The 18,072-nt window shown below is 32.8% G+C and overlaps 1 protein-coding gene across 2 annotated transcripts; it reads right to left on the reverse strand.

Moving 5' to 3' along the window:
• Nucleotides 1-2,136: 2,136 nt before the first annotated feature.
• LOC18038010 (transcription factor-like protein DPB) lies at nucleotides 2,137-7,634 on the reverse strand. 2 transcript variants are annotated; one of them, XM_006428302.2, is made up of 9 exons: nucleotides 7,225-7,634; nucleotides 6,812-6,891; nucleotides 6,545-6,588; nucleotides 5,217-5,279; nucleotides 4,952-5,098; nucleotides 4,774-4,842; nucleotides 4,552-4,650; nucleotides 3,028-3,098; nucleotides 2,137-2,745 (listed from the first exon to the last, which is right to left on the reverse strand). In XM_006428302.2, exons 1-9 carry the CDS (start codon nucleotides 7,461-7,463, stop codon nucleotides 2,505-2,507), a joined length of 1,053 nt encoding a protein of 350 aa, XP_006428365.1. In that variant the 5' UTR covers nucleotides 7,464-7,634; the 3' UTR covers nucleotides 2,137-2,504. The 2 variants fall into 2 exon arrangements, with proteins under 2 accessions (XP_006428365.1, XP_024037983.1); XM_024182215.1 differs by having other exon boundaries at nucleotides 4,774-4,857.
• Between the last annotated feature and the right edge of the window lie 10,438 nt (nucleotides 7,635-18,072).

Raw genomic sequence — 18,072 nt, forward strand, 5'->3', positions numbered from 1 at the left:
CTGCTTTAGAGTCGGAAAAAAAAAGGAGATTCTTTTGAGGATTCTTCAGAGGATCCTTTATCAAAACAAGTATCTTCTGATTCAGATGAATGAGAGTAAACTTGGGATGAATACTGGTGTAAGGGTGCTTTGTCTTTTGGTTCAGAAGCTGATTTTGGCGAAGATTGTGGGTCTGAGACAGTTGATGGTTGTTGATAGACTGATGGTGGTTATGTTGTTTCAGGTTTGGTGGGTTTGGGTTTTTGCTTAGGTGGAGCTGAAGTTTGTCTGGACAAAGTATAGGACAGTCCAAAAAATTTAGCATAATCTATTGGCTGACGGGAGGAAGATGGTGTATAAAACAGTTGATAAGTGTTGAAAGTTGGTGTATGGAGAGGTAGGGTAGGAGATTTTGCAAATAAGGAAGGTTGTTGCTTATCTGCATCTATTTTGGCTAATTTTGCTTTTAGTCTTCTGATCTCTGCTTCTTTTTGGTTGAATTTTGGACCCCAGTATCGGTTTTGAATCATCATCCAAAGTTCTGAAAAGAAAGATTCAACATCATCATTGTCTGAGAGCATCGAAGAGCTTGACAACTTGTCACCCTCTCATAGCCACTAATGATCTTATCTGCAAGTCTCATGTTTGCAGCCTCTTTAAGTATTTTTGTTTGCTTGTAATAATTGCTTTTGCTTTTGATAAAAACAAAGCATTTGCTTTTTGCTTTTACTTTTGCTTTGTAATAATGTTGTCTATAATCATTTCCTATTTGCTTTTGCTTTAAGAAAAAGGATAGGGATAATGTCTTATCCCTTTCATAATGATGTTTTTAATTATGTTTTTACTTTTGCAAAATGATAAGGGTCCTGTCTTATTCTCTCTTCATAAGTTCTTCTATATAAGGAAGACTTATCTCCGCTTGTAAATAAGAACTCGTTTAAGAATTAAATAGAATCGTGTTTTAATAACATGACATTCTAAACTTCTTCCTTTTCCTCTATTCTCCTTGAAAAACAATACTCTCTTAATAGTTCATTTCGATCATGTAACGAGTATGCTCTGCACTTGCCTCTTTGGAAGATCTTGTGCATCAAAAAGTTTTAGGCTGTGAATTTCAACGTTCCAACCTCAGTTCATTCTATTCAGCAGCCAAGGAGTGGCTCCCCTTTTGGGTGGTAGAGGTCGTCCGGTCGTAAGCCGAGGATTGTGATGCTTGAAGAAGAAGAAAAAGAGAATTGACTATGTGTGAGTGTTAAGGGATTGTGGCATTGCGCAATTGCTGATTTGCTTTTTTTTTTTTTCTTGAGGCAAACCCGATCGTCTTTTTATTTTGGCTCGGATTCAATCCAAACCGAAATAAAAATCAATTTGTTTCTAAATTTTAACTCATTCAAATTTTAAGGGCTAAATTGAACTGAACCTCAAATAAATTTTGAGTTTGGTTAAGCTAATCCGATCCAAATGCCCATCCGTACACAAGGACATGCTAAATAATTGTTTGATCATACGAGTCTATACAGGTTTTGTATTTTATCATATGCACAAGAAGCCTAAAAAGTTCATTAGGTGCATGGCGTCACACTCAAGTAATTAAGCTCACGGCAAGCTCTCAAATATATAGGTGCGCTGTGAAATCATTTAGCAAGCAATAAAAGAATACCAAGAATAACAAATAGAGAAATTTAAAGTTCGTGCAGTATATTTATATGCAATTTCTAATATTAATGATTAATAGTCTAATTGACAACAATGGTCTCCTTATAGTGGCACTATTACGTGGCACGGTCTTATTAATCCAGCTTTTATCAGAAGTCAGAATTGTGCCAATGACAGAGAACATTAAACTAATAACAATGATCAATCCGATACAATAATCACGTTCGAAGAGAAGGATCAAGAAAGCACAGTGAACGCACTATAAAAGATGCTGTAAGAGCGGCAAGAGCAAGATTTTGAGTGACAATCCACAATTTGATTAAGAGAATGAATGCAGTAAACAAGACCTTCAGATCAATCACGAGAGTGTGGTCGTTAGTTTGACAAACCTTACGCTAAAATAGATGGATCACTTCCTATAATATTTTCTCAAATTCCCATCAGCAAAACTAATCAGAAAAAACGACCGAAATAGATGGAACATGAAATATAAATGCAAGAATGTCAACTTGTTAAATTAATTCATGAATCTCTTTGCGGCTAAAATATCCTCTACTGTTTAGTACAAATAAATTCATTTCTCCTACAATTGGGGGAAAAATAACAGGAAGTAAAAATAATACGCAAAAACAATTACAACGACAAGTTATGAATATTTGAAGCGGAGTTTGCCAGAGCTATAACCCCTAGGAAGTCTAGAAGCAAAGGGGGTGATCTACCCGTTACTTTTATACTCTCCCATAGAAGGCCAAGTCTAATAAGTTGCAGATAACCATAAGCAGCCTACCAACTTCTGGCAAATTACTTTACACTATACAGGTATGCTAATAAGATAATTGCCAATGGTAAGGATCAAGTTCAATTCTTGATTAATGCTCATGCTTCACACGTGCCTTTAGTATACCAGGAACAGGTGGTGATGTGGGAGGCCTATTTGAGTTGTTTGCCCGAGGTGGAGGAAGGAGTTGTGGTGGTTGATACACACCAGCCATGCTTGAACCTTCACCATCATCTGCAGGAAAACTTTGTGCCATATCATCACTCTGTTGTCTCTCACAAAATTTCATTGCCTTCAGAACAGAATTGTCGTCATGGAGCTTAAAAGGGGTGCTGCAAATAGAAAAATCAAAGTTTTAGCAATAAATAGACCATTAGAGTATAAACAAAATGTTCAATTAACCAAAGGGGTCACAATCTGAGCATAAGCATCCCCCTTTCTCCTTTTGTAGCATTCTTTGCAGTTTTTGGTCGCATGCCATAACATTGCCCTCTTGACCATGCTGCTATTAAAGGGTTAACATCCCAATTCATATCGGCATATCAACAGTAACCATCATTATTTCCATTGACGACAATCTAAGAAAAGTTCAAATGCATGCACAAGTTTCTTACCTATTAAAGTCAAAATGCACCAGCTGCATATCTTCTGATATTTCCACTTCAACGGTTGCATGAGGTCGTGTCTATTGTTTCATATGTCAAGGGAGAAAAAGAAAAGAGAGAAGCATTAAACAAGTTGAACAAAATGTTTAGCAAATACTAGAAAGCATTAACACGATAGGCCTTTTTTTTACAATGGATAAATGCAAAAATCATATTCTCACATTTCTTTCATAACAGGATGAAATAGTTAAGCAAGTTCTCTCAGCATCTTCTATGATTGGCACATAAAGTGACCCATACACCAAGCCTCAACAATAAGGAAGGTTAGAGGAGAAGAAAAAAAAAAAAAAGTGAATCTGCATTTACATTTGCGAAGGCACAACACTCTGAATCAATTAATCTACTGGGAGAGGAACAATTCTCTCTAGTTCGCTCGAATGCATATGAAACAGGCAAGCACAACAAAGACATGCAGACAACCCACCATCAATTTGTCTACTAGGAGAAGCACATCTCACAGTAAAATCTAAATTATGAAACCATATAAACTGCACGACAATGCTTTCACATTTACAGTTCAGAAACTAGTAATCACGTTCTAAGCCCTTTTTCTGATCTTTGATAAGCCATAAGTTCCCGAACTAGAGTTCAAAAGTGGAGGCACCTGCCGAACCCTACATTCTTTGGAAGCATGAAATTATTTGTTAGCTGCAAAAGCACATGGATCACGATCATATCGCAAACGTTTCTAGTACGTTTATTCTACCTAGTGTCTAAGAACTTGGAGAGATTCATAGTGATAATCAACAACACTAGCTAAAATATTAAGACACTTCAAGTAGCTAAAATATAGGACATGAAAGTTACATATGATTGAACATACTATTTCTTCAATACTGACAGAATTTAAAATCTTTCAATTACGTGTAAGATCACCACTTGATTTCTTCCTTAATATTGCTAGCCATGTTAATGGATCAAGTATGTCAACCAAAAGATATAAAGCAACAAAAACTTGAAGGATTTGTGAGGGGTTACAATTCAGAACTCTATGAGCAACTAGTACTCTACACAGGAGGTTGTTGAGAAGTAAACATAATGGAGTACTTGCAAAATAAACGATGATAACTAATACTGAAGGATTTTCATAGAAGTGAAGTGAATTATCACAAATAATAGCTTTCATCTCCACATTACGTCCAACTTTTCCTAAAAACCTGGCAAGTGAGATGGACTTATAACCCATAGTCACACTTGAAATCCAAATTAAATGTTGAACAAGAAGGTAACACTCCAACTTCTTAGTTTCTTCCTTGATGCATTTCATATAACACGTCGAATCCTATTCAGAGATTGATTTTAGTTAAGAAACTGTTAAGGACTGATCAAAATATATTAACACCTTAAATAGGAAATCATTTTGCAAATACTAATACCTTCTTGTTCAACATTTAATTTGGATTTCAAGTGTGACTATGGGTTATAAGTCCATCTCACTTGCCAGGTTTTTAGGAAAAGTTGACGAATATCTACCTGCACCAGAATAAAAGGTAAAGCCACACCCCCACTGGGAGCATTTCCTGAACTGTATAATCGCTCATTTCGTTGTATAAGGTTTTGAAGTCCTACAAACTTGATGAAGAGACAACAGAAGTTAGCCCACATAGCAAAAGAAATCCATCAACATAAAGCATGCAGCAACAAGTTCATGCCAAGATTACAAACATGAAAAGGTAGAAAAACTAATTTTCTTACTTGATCCTCCAGTTCCTGCAGATAGGCAGTTTTCTTTTCAATTCTATTTCTCAGTCCAAGACGCTCAGCCTGCATTAAATACATCTTAAGAGATCGATATGCTCATTCATTATTCAGAACAGAATCTACTGAGAAATTGAAATAATAACTAAGATATGCAAATACAAGTGCATCACACCTTTAATTCTTCAATGTCATTCAGGCTAGTGCGAGGAAGACCCTTCCACTGTATTTCCTTTTTATCCTTTGATATAATATCCATCGCCATCAGTACATTTAGGGCATCATATACCCTTCGTCTTATGTTTTTCTCATCATATTGTTGCTGTTGAAATAAATATTAGCAACAAAAGAAGATTTAGTTAAATTCAACTTCTCTAGATAAGATATACAAGCATTCAGATGGGATTAAATATCTATCAGCCTGGTGGAAGAACAGAAACCTGATCTGGGGTTGCTAAACTATTGCTAGGATCAGCAAATTCAGCCACAAGCTCATCTGCAACCTGAAAAGCTCTTTCAACTCAGACAAAGGCTTATGCTTATAAAACAGCTGGTATCAAATAGGAAAGGAAAGGAACAATAGGCCATGTCTAAGAAACTTAAATCAAGAGCAAAACTCAATTTACGTGTGTTACAAAGAGAAAAAGAACTGAGATAATTAATATATTTCGTTAAAATCCTAGCTTTGACTGAACCACATTTTGCGAATTACACTTTTAAGCATGGACGAAAAACAAAGATGAAGTCATTCAACTTCTAAGAAAATCCTCAGTGTTATATGAATCAGAGAATAACAATACACCATTCCCTCCAGATACTTCTTTCTGATCTGATAAGGCCAAGTCACCTATGTCACCTTGCACCACTAACTTCAGATCATTAACCCCACAAGTCCTGTCCATGCACAACCAACAGATCTGGCACATAGTTTCGGACCTTCAATCATTTTGAGATCTTGCAAGATAAATTTCAGCTGCATCATGCACAATGGACCAACAACTTCCTATAGGTACCTGGTAATTATCTGATTTATCCACTATTATTTGAAGTGATTTAGTTTGATAATGTGGCATATTTTGCAAGGGTCTTCAGTTCATAAAAAGTTGAGTTTCAAAGAGCTGTAGTTCAAAAACCGAAAACCTCTCAGAATTTGACACAATCAATGAAAGTCCAAATTCCATCAGTATCCACAGGAAGATTTAGGGATGGAAACTAATAGGCTTAAGGCTAGAGATGGAAAATAATAGGCTTTTTAGGCAGGCCAGGGATGGAAACAAAGAAGAAACGGGGAGGGAAGAACTTAAGCAAACTCGCCCTTCCCTGAATACCAACTCACATCCCTGTCCTGTGGCTTCAGCCTGGAGCTATGCTATTCTTCCATCCCTGATGTGAGAAGTGGCTAAAGTCATTGCAATTGCCTCGCCTCAGTGTGTCTATCCATACCCCATCAAACATTTTTGAAACGCAAGATCAAGACTCTAAAAGACCTAAAAAACACCAAAATATTTTTTAGCTGATGGAGTTCTGGCCTTAAATCCCATACCTTTTGTTGATAATTTTGGTTGTTTTACCAAAAACAAAAATATGGATCAGCACAAAGGCATGGAGATAATATCCGCACAGGTCTACTGTAATCACTTCAGGAAGTCAAGGCATTCTCAAGGACACCACACACTAGAATGGATCAATTATATAAAAGAACTAGAACTCACAAGAATTAACTTTGGCAGAATCATTATAATAACTTTGACTTCAAGAAGCCACCTACCTCATTGTATGTAGTTCTTCCCTTGCTTTCCACTTTCTCACACACTGGAAACATCCAAAGAGTTAAAACATCAGAAAAATATCACCATATCCAATCAGAGGGAAGATAAAGCATGTAGGAACTGATTTCCACATGAGGTACTCAAAATGTCAGCTTCTCAAATAATTGGCATCCGTCTTACTTCTTATTTATTGAAATCCTAATTCCCATGTTGCTGTTAAGCTAATAGTTCATGAAGGAATGGAGAGATAAAAACGAATCAAGCACCTTTCATGCTAAATTGGCGAAGTCCTCGGCCACTTTTATCTCCTCCGCCCGCCCTTTGACCTCTCTTTTTCTTCTTGCCACTGTTTATTATTTATAAACAAAAGAACAATAAGCATAGTTGAAAGAAAATTAAACTAACAATGTCAAAGAAACAACGAGCATATACTCTGAACATTGGGACAACAATGCAGCACATTCAATCCAAGCATACAGATACATGATTGTAAAACTCTCACTATTCACACACACATAATATATAACAAATACATAAACCCTTTCAACAACCATTCACAATCTAAACATTTCAATAACATTCAATACCAACGTATCAAAACCCTCAAAAATTAAAAAAAAGAAAAACACAAAATATTTTGAGGAATCAAACAAGAAAAGCAATGAATTAAATTACAGACCCGACAACAGCGCCTTGGGAGCCGGCATCATCACCGTGAATGTCAAGGTGGTTTAGCCGGAGAAAGGTGCTATCACTTGCTGGCGTAGCCATGCTTTGCGACGGCGACCCCACGCTGCCGCTTGTAGAGACTGATTGGCCGGAAACGGTGGTGCCCCACGACCGCGTAGCCCCTCCCCCTTTGGCTGCCGGTTGTTGGCGGTCACCATCCTCCTGGTGGCTGTTATTCCCAGTAACCATAAATACAAAAAAGAGTAAAAATTATCAATTAATCAATCGATTCTTAGTAAATTTTTTTATGGGGTTTTGAGCATTAGTATTGCTATGCGTTGATAAAAATGACAAAGTGGCTGGGTTGAAGAAAAACGAGGGAAATTATATTGAGGGAATGTGGTTCATTGGGCTGCAAAAATAGAGGTTGTTTTAATTTGTGAATAAAATTTTAGCCTAAACTTTTATTTATTAACTTGTTAATTGTAATTAGTAAGCTGCTAAAAGTCAATTCTTTTGCGACATTATTACATACAGGAGTTAAACCTCTTCTTATTAAAACAAAATATTATTGTTGTTGTTGTTATAATTATTTTATAAAAAAAAAATTTGAAGAATTTTTTAATATAATTATAAAAAATTCAATACAAAAAATGATAAATATAGTTTAATATGTACTCTGATGACATGAAATGAGTTAAAATTCGATCCAAAATATAAAATCAATGAAAATAACTAAGGTGGCGTTTTTTTTTTAACTTAATGACTTAAAGTGACTTAACTTAATTATTTAAGTTAATTAGAGGTGTTTGTTTTTATAACTTAATGAGACTTTTTAGATAATTTTGACTTAATAAAATAAGCTAATTTTTTTAACTTTTTACTTAATGGAGAAATCTGAATTAAGTCAATTACTTGCTAATCTCAAAAATTTTATAATTTATTTTTCATGTCTATCCCAAAACTCACCCATAGACATTTACCCCACATAAAAATTTCCCTATTTTTTCTTTCTTATATTATATAAGATAAAATTTAAAATTTATGGTATTTTATATATTCACTTGAATATAGTTTTACTTATAAATATTAAAATATTGTGGTATTTAATTTATTATTTATTTGACATTCAAATTTAATAAAGATACAAATGTAAAAGTACATATTTTCAGCTTTTTAAGTTGAAAAAAACAAACAACTTAATACTTATTTTCTGACATTCAGACAAAAAAATAAACATATTATTCAAATTCAGATATTCAGATTAATTCAGGTCTATTCAGATTTCAGATAAAAAAACAAACGCCACCTAAGTATATAAATTATAAAGGAACATTTTGAAGAGGTGAGAAAGTGTCTAATCTATTAAGAAAACGTTTGTTTCTTGGATTGAAGTAAAAATCCTTAAAAAGTGAGAATTATAAGATTGAGAATATTAAAGTCGGAATAAGAGTAAGTTATTTACTTACACTAGAATATGAGTGTAAAATAAGAATCAAAATTCTATTTATATATTTACTTTATCTCAAATAAGAAGTGAATTGTTTCAAATTATATTTTTACTCTTACTTAAAGAATTATAGTTTTTAATTATAAAGTGAATTTTTGCAAATTGTTTAAAACTATTTTCTAATTTCTTTTAGTTTAATTACGTTAAATTTAAATTATTTAATAGGTCATTGTATCAAAAATTTCGATTCATTTCCTTGTTGGTGATATGATAAATACAAAGTGAGCTGTCATATTATTTAGGCTAAACATGATTTATTATTTTCACTATTTTTATGTAATTGTAAAACTCTATCAATGAGTGATATATATTATATATCCATTTATATACAAACAATATATATCTCTATGAATGCAACACACGTATATACCCATTTGTATATGTTCAATTATAAAAATGTATTATTATTCTTAGCTAGACATGTTATTTTCTAAGAAGTAATCTGTGAATTATATACATGTGTGTATCTGATTTAGATCATATCCCCTATCCCGAGGTCAAACTTAATAAATTATCAATAATTTCCCCTCGTCCTTGGCTATATTGATTAAATTCTGTTTTTATATTTCTTTTTTTCGAAAATAGATTGAAAAACCATTTATTTAAATTTTTTTTTTGGTACCCCATTTATTTAAAGATTAAAAAAAGGTAAAAAGAGAATCCATTTTTACTAGGAAGCTTCAGTTTCACAAAAGTTAAGGCCTTAAGGGGAGGGACGATAAAACAAAGCGCTTCTGATCCCAAAGTCAGTACATTACCTACACTGTTTGACTAACCATCATTGAAAAAGGGACAGAGTGCTTCTGTTCTATAATCTTCATGTGAAATCAAGGACACTTTAAAGTTTATACCAACTTTTTCATCATGTTTGTGAAAGGAATCCAGTTAGTAACACTCAATTACAAAGTTAACAACCAAATCAACTTAAAAGTGCTTAAATAAAATAGTTTCTATTGAATTTCTCTATTGTATACCAAACTTTGACAAGCTAATCTTGTTATTGTATCCTTATTTTCTTCAATCAATCAAAATGTAACTACATCAACCAAGTGGTTTTAAGGAGTTTTACCAAGTGGTTTTTAAGGAGTTTTCTCTTATTTGCCAATGGCCTCCTCAATTCGAATTTTGAGAAAGCAGAAAACTCAAAAATAAATTTACATTTGGCTGCCAATCACTAGGGGTGGCAAAATGAATAAACAAATCGAATTCAAATCTAATTGTAAATGAATTGGGTCAAAATTCTATTGATTCGGATTCGATTTGTTTATTAAACGAATATTCAGTTTGATTCATTTAATAGAATTAATAAACAAATCGAATTAAATCCAATCCAGATTTGTTTACTATTCGTTTATCCTATTATGAATCCATAATGAATCAAATCGGATCAAGATTTATTTACAATTCGTTTAGAAAAATATAATTAATAGACAAAATTAAGCAAAATAAAATATAAAAAGCCACCAATTTAATATCTTACAAAATAAAAATAATTCAAACCATATTCTAAACTTAAATATACAATAATCCAAACACCATATTACAAATTCTTAACAATATAAATAACAGTAATTCAAATTCAAATTATAAACTAAGATGATTTGTTTAGTTCTCTTCGTTTTATCTTTGTCATCTTGAAAACAATAATCCTACACCAAAAATAAATAAAATGATATTAACATGCTACAATACTGGTAATAGTCACTGTAGTATTTCAGAATATCAAATATATAACAAATTTGTAGTATTGTTAAGGAAATAATAATTAAATCTATAAAGCCAAGAAAAATAAACAAGATAAAACTTTACCTATCATACTCCCACATTGTCATTAGGATAAGATGAGCAATAGAAACAATAGTTAATGTTATTAAATAATCAGCAAACATTTCACTTTAGTTATAATCCATTTTCTCAATCATGAGATGGAAATTTAATACAACCAATCATAAGCTTGAATTTATTCTAAGCTGAAAAAACGAATCACTACCAAAAGGCTGCATCTTGATGGCAGTGCATTTGAGGAAAAGAATAAAAGAAAAAAGAATCATATCAATTCAAATTTCAAAATATGCAGAGATAAATCGGGAGAAATCTAAAGGCAAAAAATATACAATAATGTAAAATATTTAAATATAGCTAGAGTCTAGTAAATTTTAAATTGAAATAAGTTTATTTTAAAAAATAAAAATAAAATTTTAAGCAATAGTATTTCCCTATAATTTCCCCTTGCAAAAATAACAAGCAAATCAACAATTCACTTAGTCTTGTCCAAAGCTGACGCTACAAAGCTTAAAAATTAAAAAAAGAAAAAGAATTAGAGCTTATTGGTAAGGTGTTGGGCGAGAAATTGTGGAGAAAAAAAAAAGAAAAATTTTGAGTCTGAATAGTGGAGACAAGAGAGGGCTGCCGCAGCTGAAAGATGAGAGGAAAGAAAGAGCGAAATAATGAAGTGAGAAAATCAGGGCCGACTGCTCTAATTCTTGTTTCACTTATTTGGTTTGTCTTATTGCTACTAAAGTTACAATATTAACCTTCGAATTTTTAAAATTTTTTAAATAAATTTAAGGACAAAAAAGTAATTTAATTAGATGAATTTTAAACAAATGGACTGTATTCGATTTGTTTATAACCTATTTATTAAACAAATCCTAAATGAATAAATGAATCAATTCGATTTGTTTAATTAGCAAAATAGAATCAAATTCACCCATTTATTAAAAGAATCAAAATTTTCAATCACAAACTCGTTTAATTCGCATCGAATCAAATCTTAACCCAGATTGCCACCCTACCAATCGCCTTACTTTTTTAGGAAAAAAATTAATCTAAAATATAACACTAAATCCCATTTTAATAGTCAATAATTTCCTTTTAACCCTTTTATTGGTAACCAACCTACATATTCAAAAGATTTAATGACGATTGAAGAAAGAAGAATAATTGAAACTTATCCAAGTTAATGAAATATGTTCTTGATAAGTGCTTAATTTCACATAAGTTTTTATTACCTTCTTTGTAATTATTTAATATTTTCATGAACTTGTGGAGTTTTTGAAGCAAATAAATAAAAAGGAGAAAAAAGCCTATAAATTAGTGTGAAGAATACCCATATTGTCATTTTATGGATTTTGATTGCTTCTTAAATGAATTTTTGGGCTTTATTCATTTTATTATGTTATAATGGACTTGTGCTAAGGTTGAAAATTGTGTTATTTTTAGAAACCTCCCCTGAGGTTTGATATAATTTCACTTAGATGGCAAGATTGATTATATTCTTTCTTACCTCCCTTGCCGTTAGTATACATACGGGTTGACCGTTAGTTGACTTGCGAAATTACTAAACTATCCAAACCACTTAAATAAAGCCCAATTTTTGGCGCCAACAAAAGTTATAGGTGCTTTTACCAATGAGTGTGTTTATGGACGAAAATAAGGTGCCATACATTTACCTCCTCTTCTCTCCAAATTCAACCTAGGTCTTCACTCCGGCAACAAGCGACGGTGAGTGGACAGGCTTTTGACAGCAAGTTAATCTCCGGCAGCACGTGGCCCTACCTCCGCCATTTTGGCCGCAATATTTCACCATAGTAACCAATTATCTTGACTAGGCTTATATTGTAAACTCTTTTTGTTTTTCGTTTGTGTAAGATTGATTGATGATAGATGAGTGTATAAATGATTATAGATGAGTATTAAGATTGATTGTTGTGTAAATATTAAAACCGGTTTAATGAAATTGGTGGGTAATAAATGGCACATGAGGTGCTCGACAAAATGCCTCTTAGGGTTTGTTTGTTTCATTTTAAGTAGATTAAATAGAATGGCACATTCATGCAAAGACATATTTTGTAAGCTCATCATGTAGCACGACAAGTTCACAAAGAAGGGGCTTAAAAGGGCATTTAAAAGTCCTGCAGAATCGCACACGCAACAGGGCTCATCGCGCGCGCGTTTCTGTGCTTGTTGTGCGCGCTATTCTGTGCCAGTGATTTTGTTTACATTTCTTTTTTTTTTGGTTTAAGTTTATTCTAAAGGAACAAGCATTGATGGATTTTAATGGTAGTATTTTTATTTGTCGCGTGAAATTAGTGTCTGTAATTTTGTGTGACAAGCTTGTCATACAAAATTGTAGAAAGACATATACGTGTTTATTTGTAATATTATGAACTATGATTCTGATTAATGAATAAAAAATTAGATTTGCAAATACAATGCCCAAGAAGCCGCGGTCTAAGCGTAATCCACCTGTTCCAAGAAAGGAACTAGGCGCGATGAAGATTCCGCCATCAGAACATAATGTTCAACCTACACTTTAATTTTGATAGTTGCCATGGACAATATTTTAGGAGGAATATAGCCGTTGACATATTTAATGGGGATATTATGTTGTAAATGATATATTAATCTTTTATATTAATTAATGAATCTTGTGTTGACCGAATTTCTGTTCACATATTTAAGATTGTCGTTATGTCTGTTTTGATGCCTTGTGTTAATGGGTTCATTGTGGCTTGGTGAGAATCAAGAGTTGCTTTCTTTTTCTAATTTCATTGAGATGTTGGTTGGTGAGAATTTGTATTGTGTTATAGGTTGATAGTAGCTTGTGTCAAATATTGGTGGTTTGGTTTTGTAGCAAATTTGAATCCCTTAATGTATTTTGGAGACTAGTATAGTCTGTTCCTAAGATAACTAAATTATGTTTTTGTAATTTTTTATTTCACCTCTAGGCAAGCATCCTGTAATTTGGGGAGACGAGCAATCGTCGCTCCAAATTACAGAGACAAACATTCTATAATTTAGGGAGACAAACAGTTGTCTCTCGTGCGATAAGTGCTTGTCTCCCCAAATTACAAAATGCTTGTCTCTGTTATTTCGAGCGACGATTTATCGTCTCCCAAGAAACAACTTATTGTCTCCCTAAATTACAGGATGCTTGTTTTCATAATTTCAAGCGACGATTGCTCGTCTCCTGGGAGACAACTTATTGTCTCCCCAAATTACAAGATGCTTGCCTAGAGGTGAAATAAAAAACTGTAAAAACATAATTTAGTTCTCTCAGCAACAGACTATAGCAGTCTCCACCAAACCACTAAATTTTACTTGTCTAATGAAATAAGTAAATTCAAATCCATCAAGTTGTTTGTCACCAAACCGGTAACACAAATAACAAACATTTTAATTTGTGCCGAGAGGAAAAAAAAACATTAGTATTAGTTAATTGAATTGGAAAATAACACTAACTAGAATGAAACCATAATTTAAATAACAGTCACATGTGTATATCCGTAGCTTACAGTTGGTTGCAATCATAATTTGACTGAATTTCATCAGCCTATACATTCAGCAGTCACCCATATACATAAAAAGAACAGTATGTCTTGATCTGAAAATTACCCTTATTCCAGTTAGGATTAGCATGTAGCCTCTAAATACCTCATGTAGCAACACACCTAAGTGTAACTCTTGACTTTTCATTATTCACTTTTTCTAATATGAATGCATTCTTTATTGCATACACATTCACAACCTTCTTGAATTCATCTACATCCTTGAACAATTGACCCAGTTTAAATACAATATTTTCACCATCGGCTGCAAGCTGAAAACCACCTGAGTTTTGCTCATATCGGTAACAAACTTCATTCGCAACCTCATCATCGGTCTCATCTGAATCACAACCACTATCATCACCAGATTAGTAGTCACCCAACCCATCATCAAGCGCAACGCCAACAACTTCATTAACCTCTCATTCGCTATTAGCGTGAGGCAAATCATTTTCAATATTATTTTCTGTAGGTTCATCTACAAAGACATTCCCATCGTCATTTGCTGCCATTATTTCAAGAGAATCTTTTATTGCCGTTACTTGCTCAATGTGAACCTCATCATTCAAATCAGGGAGAGCAAACTCATTCTCATCCGCTAAGTCAAACTAGTCCATTTCTACTGCAGGTTCCAGTGGAACAGCAGACGATTCAATTGGCATTTCGTCTCTATCATATGTGAATAAACACAAGTTAATAAGTGAAAGTAAAGTAATAATTATGAATAATAATAATAATAATGACATTACTAAACAACAACAACAACAATTACAATAATAAAGAAAAATAATGATAATAGTAATACATTTTAATGTTTTTCATGTGACACGCATGTCACCTAAAAAACAAAAACTGCGTTCGTGCGACAAAAACTGTCGTACGGGAGACATAACTTGTCGCCCCAAAAATACAGAATGTCTGTATGTGCGACAAGAGCATATCGCCGCACAAAACACAAAAACAATGTTTTTGTGCGACAAGTGTTGTCCCTCGTGTGACAAAATTTATCGCCTAAAAACATAGAAACTGAATACAAGCGACATAAGTTCGTCGGATGTGCGACAACAATGCACCAAAAAACACAATCTGTATTAGTGTGACAAAGACTTGTTGCACGAGAGACATCCTTGTCGCCTAAAAACGCATGAACTGTGTTTGTACGACAAACGCACACAAAAACTGCAAATTCATAAACAGATCAACTTAAGCCAACTTTGGGAGGAAAAATAAAAATTATAGCTAAGAGTACTTCTATTTTACACACCAATTATTAGCTTTATATGCCTTATTACACTATGTATGGTGTAAATCACAAACATAAAATAACCAATAATTAATTTTTTTTCAACTCATGGCCACATATGGCTGAACCCAATCTCCTTTTAATCAATTTTTCCACCACCAACCCATGAATAAGACAAATCAAACACAACCAACAACCACTTATAAAATCTCCAAAAACAAGAAAATCAAAGGTATTTAAAAATTTTAGACTTTGATAAAGTAAATAACCTCTTACAAACTCTAATAACAGTGGCATATTCCGGCCGCCGTTGATCGTCACCGGTCGGTGGCCTTCTCCGACCACCCATGTATATCTTCTTCATGGGTTATATATGCTCTTGGTGTTTATTTCTTTTTGTTCCAGGAAATGAGAGTAGGGGAGTGGAGAGAAAATTGTGAGAAAATGTCATCCATTGCTTTTTTGTGCTGGGGAAAGAGAAATGCACTCTTTTACACAATGGATATTGTGTGTAATCAGTTAATACAATTATCCAATAGATTTTAAATTATTTTTTTATTGTTATTTGATTTTTTAAGAATTTCAGCTTGTCTTTTACATTTTTGCCCTCGTCAACTAACGGTCAACCCGTATGTATGCTAACAGTAGGGGAGGTAAGTGAGAATATAATCAATCTCACCATTTAAGTGAAATTATATCAAACCTCAGGGGAGGTTTCTAAAAATAGCCCATTGAAAATTATATTTGAGTCATAAAGATAAATTCGTTAAGGCTGGTCAGATTTCTGTAATTGGGCTATAATAGAAACGGATTTTAAAGCTGTTCTGCTACATGAACCTATTTTCTTAGATCAAAATCCTATTCTTATAAGGAAAAGAAGGTAAAAAATGAGTTTCACTAGTCCTAAACAGATTAAGACAGCAACTCTATAAAAACGAAACAAGTTAGACATTGTTAAAGGAGAAAAAAAGGGTGAAGTATTAATCCAAAGGAGAGAAGATCATAAGGAAGGAAGTAAGCAAATTGGAGAGAAGATTTGACTGCCATAGATATAATTCAATCAAGAAGTTTGAGAAATCTAAAAAAATAACCTAAAAATTTCTCTTATCTTTTGGTAGTTTTTTTTAATGGATTTGATATTGAATAATTCAAATATGTGTGAGTAATCTTTTTATTAATTAGGGTTGATTTCAAAATCTTAGACATAAATTTCAGTCAATAAAATTTCAAAATCCAAATTTCTTTATCTTTCTTTAGAGGATTTTATATTTCACTAATTTAATATTCAGGAATTACGAATTACTATTTTGTTTCTTTAGGCAGCCAAGTAGATGGACTTGAAAGTGATTTAATTACTAGTTTAGCTTTTTTATCCATAATCAATTGGCAGATTCTGATTAATGATTATGTGATATTTTCATTTGCTTGTACGTGGAATATAATTCAAGGTAAATAAATTGAACTTGTTTGTTTGTTTCTTAATTCATCCTATATCTTTCTTGCTGTTAACACTTTTATTAAATTAAATCTAGAGAGCTTCTTCTAGATTATTTCATGGAAACAAACTAAGTAAAGAGTTTATAATTATCTTAGAATTATTATTTTCAAATAAAAGTGACTGATAATTCTAATAATTGATCTAAATCTAATGTTTTGTGACGGAAAATAATTTCTTAACCATAATTTGCATTATATTCTAATCTTTTAAGAACTGTTTTTGCAAGTTCAGATTTTCTATTTTAAATTCTTTAGTTTAATTTACATAGCAAATCAGCTCTAAATTCCTCCAAATTTTGTGTGCATATTTGTTAATTTGTCTTTAGTAGATCTGAAAAGTTTGAATTAATTTTGTTAAGACTAGATAGAGTTTTTAATTAAATCTTTGTTGCTAGGCAGTTTGTGTGTTTTGTGCTAATAACTTGTTAATTGGAAGCAGTCCTCTGCGAGAATGACCTTCTTCTTACTCTATACTTGATAATGATAATATTTGATGCAAAGATTTAAGTGATACGCTTTATTGCAACATCCATTCTCTTAATAATAATTATGAAATAGATTGTTTATCTTCAAATACAATTCAGTCTTAAAAGGCAGGATTATATTGGAAAAGTTCCTTGCCTTTTAACTAAATGCTGTCCCCTTGATTCATATCATATTGGCTTTGGCTCTGAACCTCCAGGCTATACTTATTTGTAAACAAACAATGAACTAAGATACCAATAGCAGAAAGCCAATTTGCATTTGGTGTCAAAATCTTCTTGAACGGTGTGGCATGGCGTGCATTTGAGAGATCATCCTAAAGCATACATGAATTCAGTCTCTTTCTTCAACATTTATCAACAGATGATTTTTCTTTAACCCAAAATTTGCAATGGAACAAAAATATTGTGAAATTCACCTTGCTACTGCAGGTTTGAAGTATTAGAAACTGATTTTCCTAGCAAGCCTCTAGAATATCATGGATCTGCATTTGAATGCAGATAGGAAGGTGAACCGATTCTAAACCCCCTCGCCTGATTTGGTATTTGGCAAGCAGACATCCTGGTTAAGACCTGAAAAAGGATACAAGGACTCAACTATAAACCAGCATCACATACAGCCCCATGGAAAACTTTTGACAACTTGTTATTACAATCAAGACATTTATCTAATGATGTTGCATTAGAAGAAACATAACGAATCACTTAAGTCATTAAGAAAAGTAGATCACATGGAAACATTAGCCTAGTTTCAATGGATTTCATTCAATAGAATGCAATGCAATGCCTGGCATAG

This window comes from Citrus clementina, unplaced genomic scaffold (genome assembly GCF_000493195.1).
Source record: "Citrus clementina cultivar Clemenules unplaced genomic scaffold, Citrus_clementina_v1.0 scaffold_6, whole genome shotgun sequence".
Classification (NCBI taxonomy): Eukaryota; Viridiplantae; Streptophyta; class Magnoliopsida; order Sapindales; family Rutaceae; genus Citrus; species Citrus x clementina.

Coding starts and splice junctions, on each gene's coding strand:
- LOC18038010 (XM_024182215.1), bottom strand. CDS start 7,463: ATGGTTACTGGGAATAACAGCCACCAGGAGGATGGTGACCGCCAACAA. Junction 6,892..7,224: donor TCCCAAGGCGCTGTTGTCGG/GTCTGTAATTTA, acceptor AATAATAAACAG/TGGCAAGAAGAAAAAGAGAG. Junction 2,746..3,027: donor GTGCATTTTGACTTTAATAG/GTAAGAAACTTG, acceptor TTCTATTTGCAG/CACCCCTTTTAAGCTCCATG.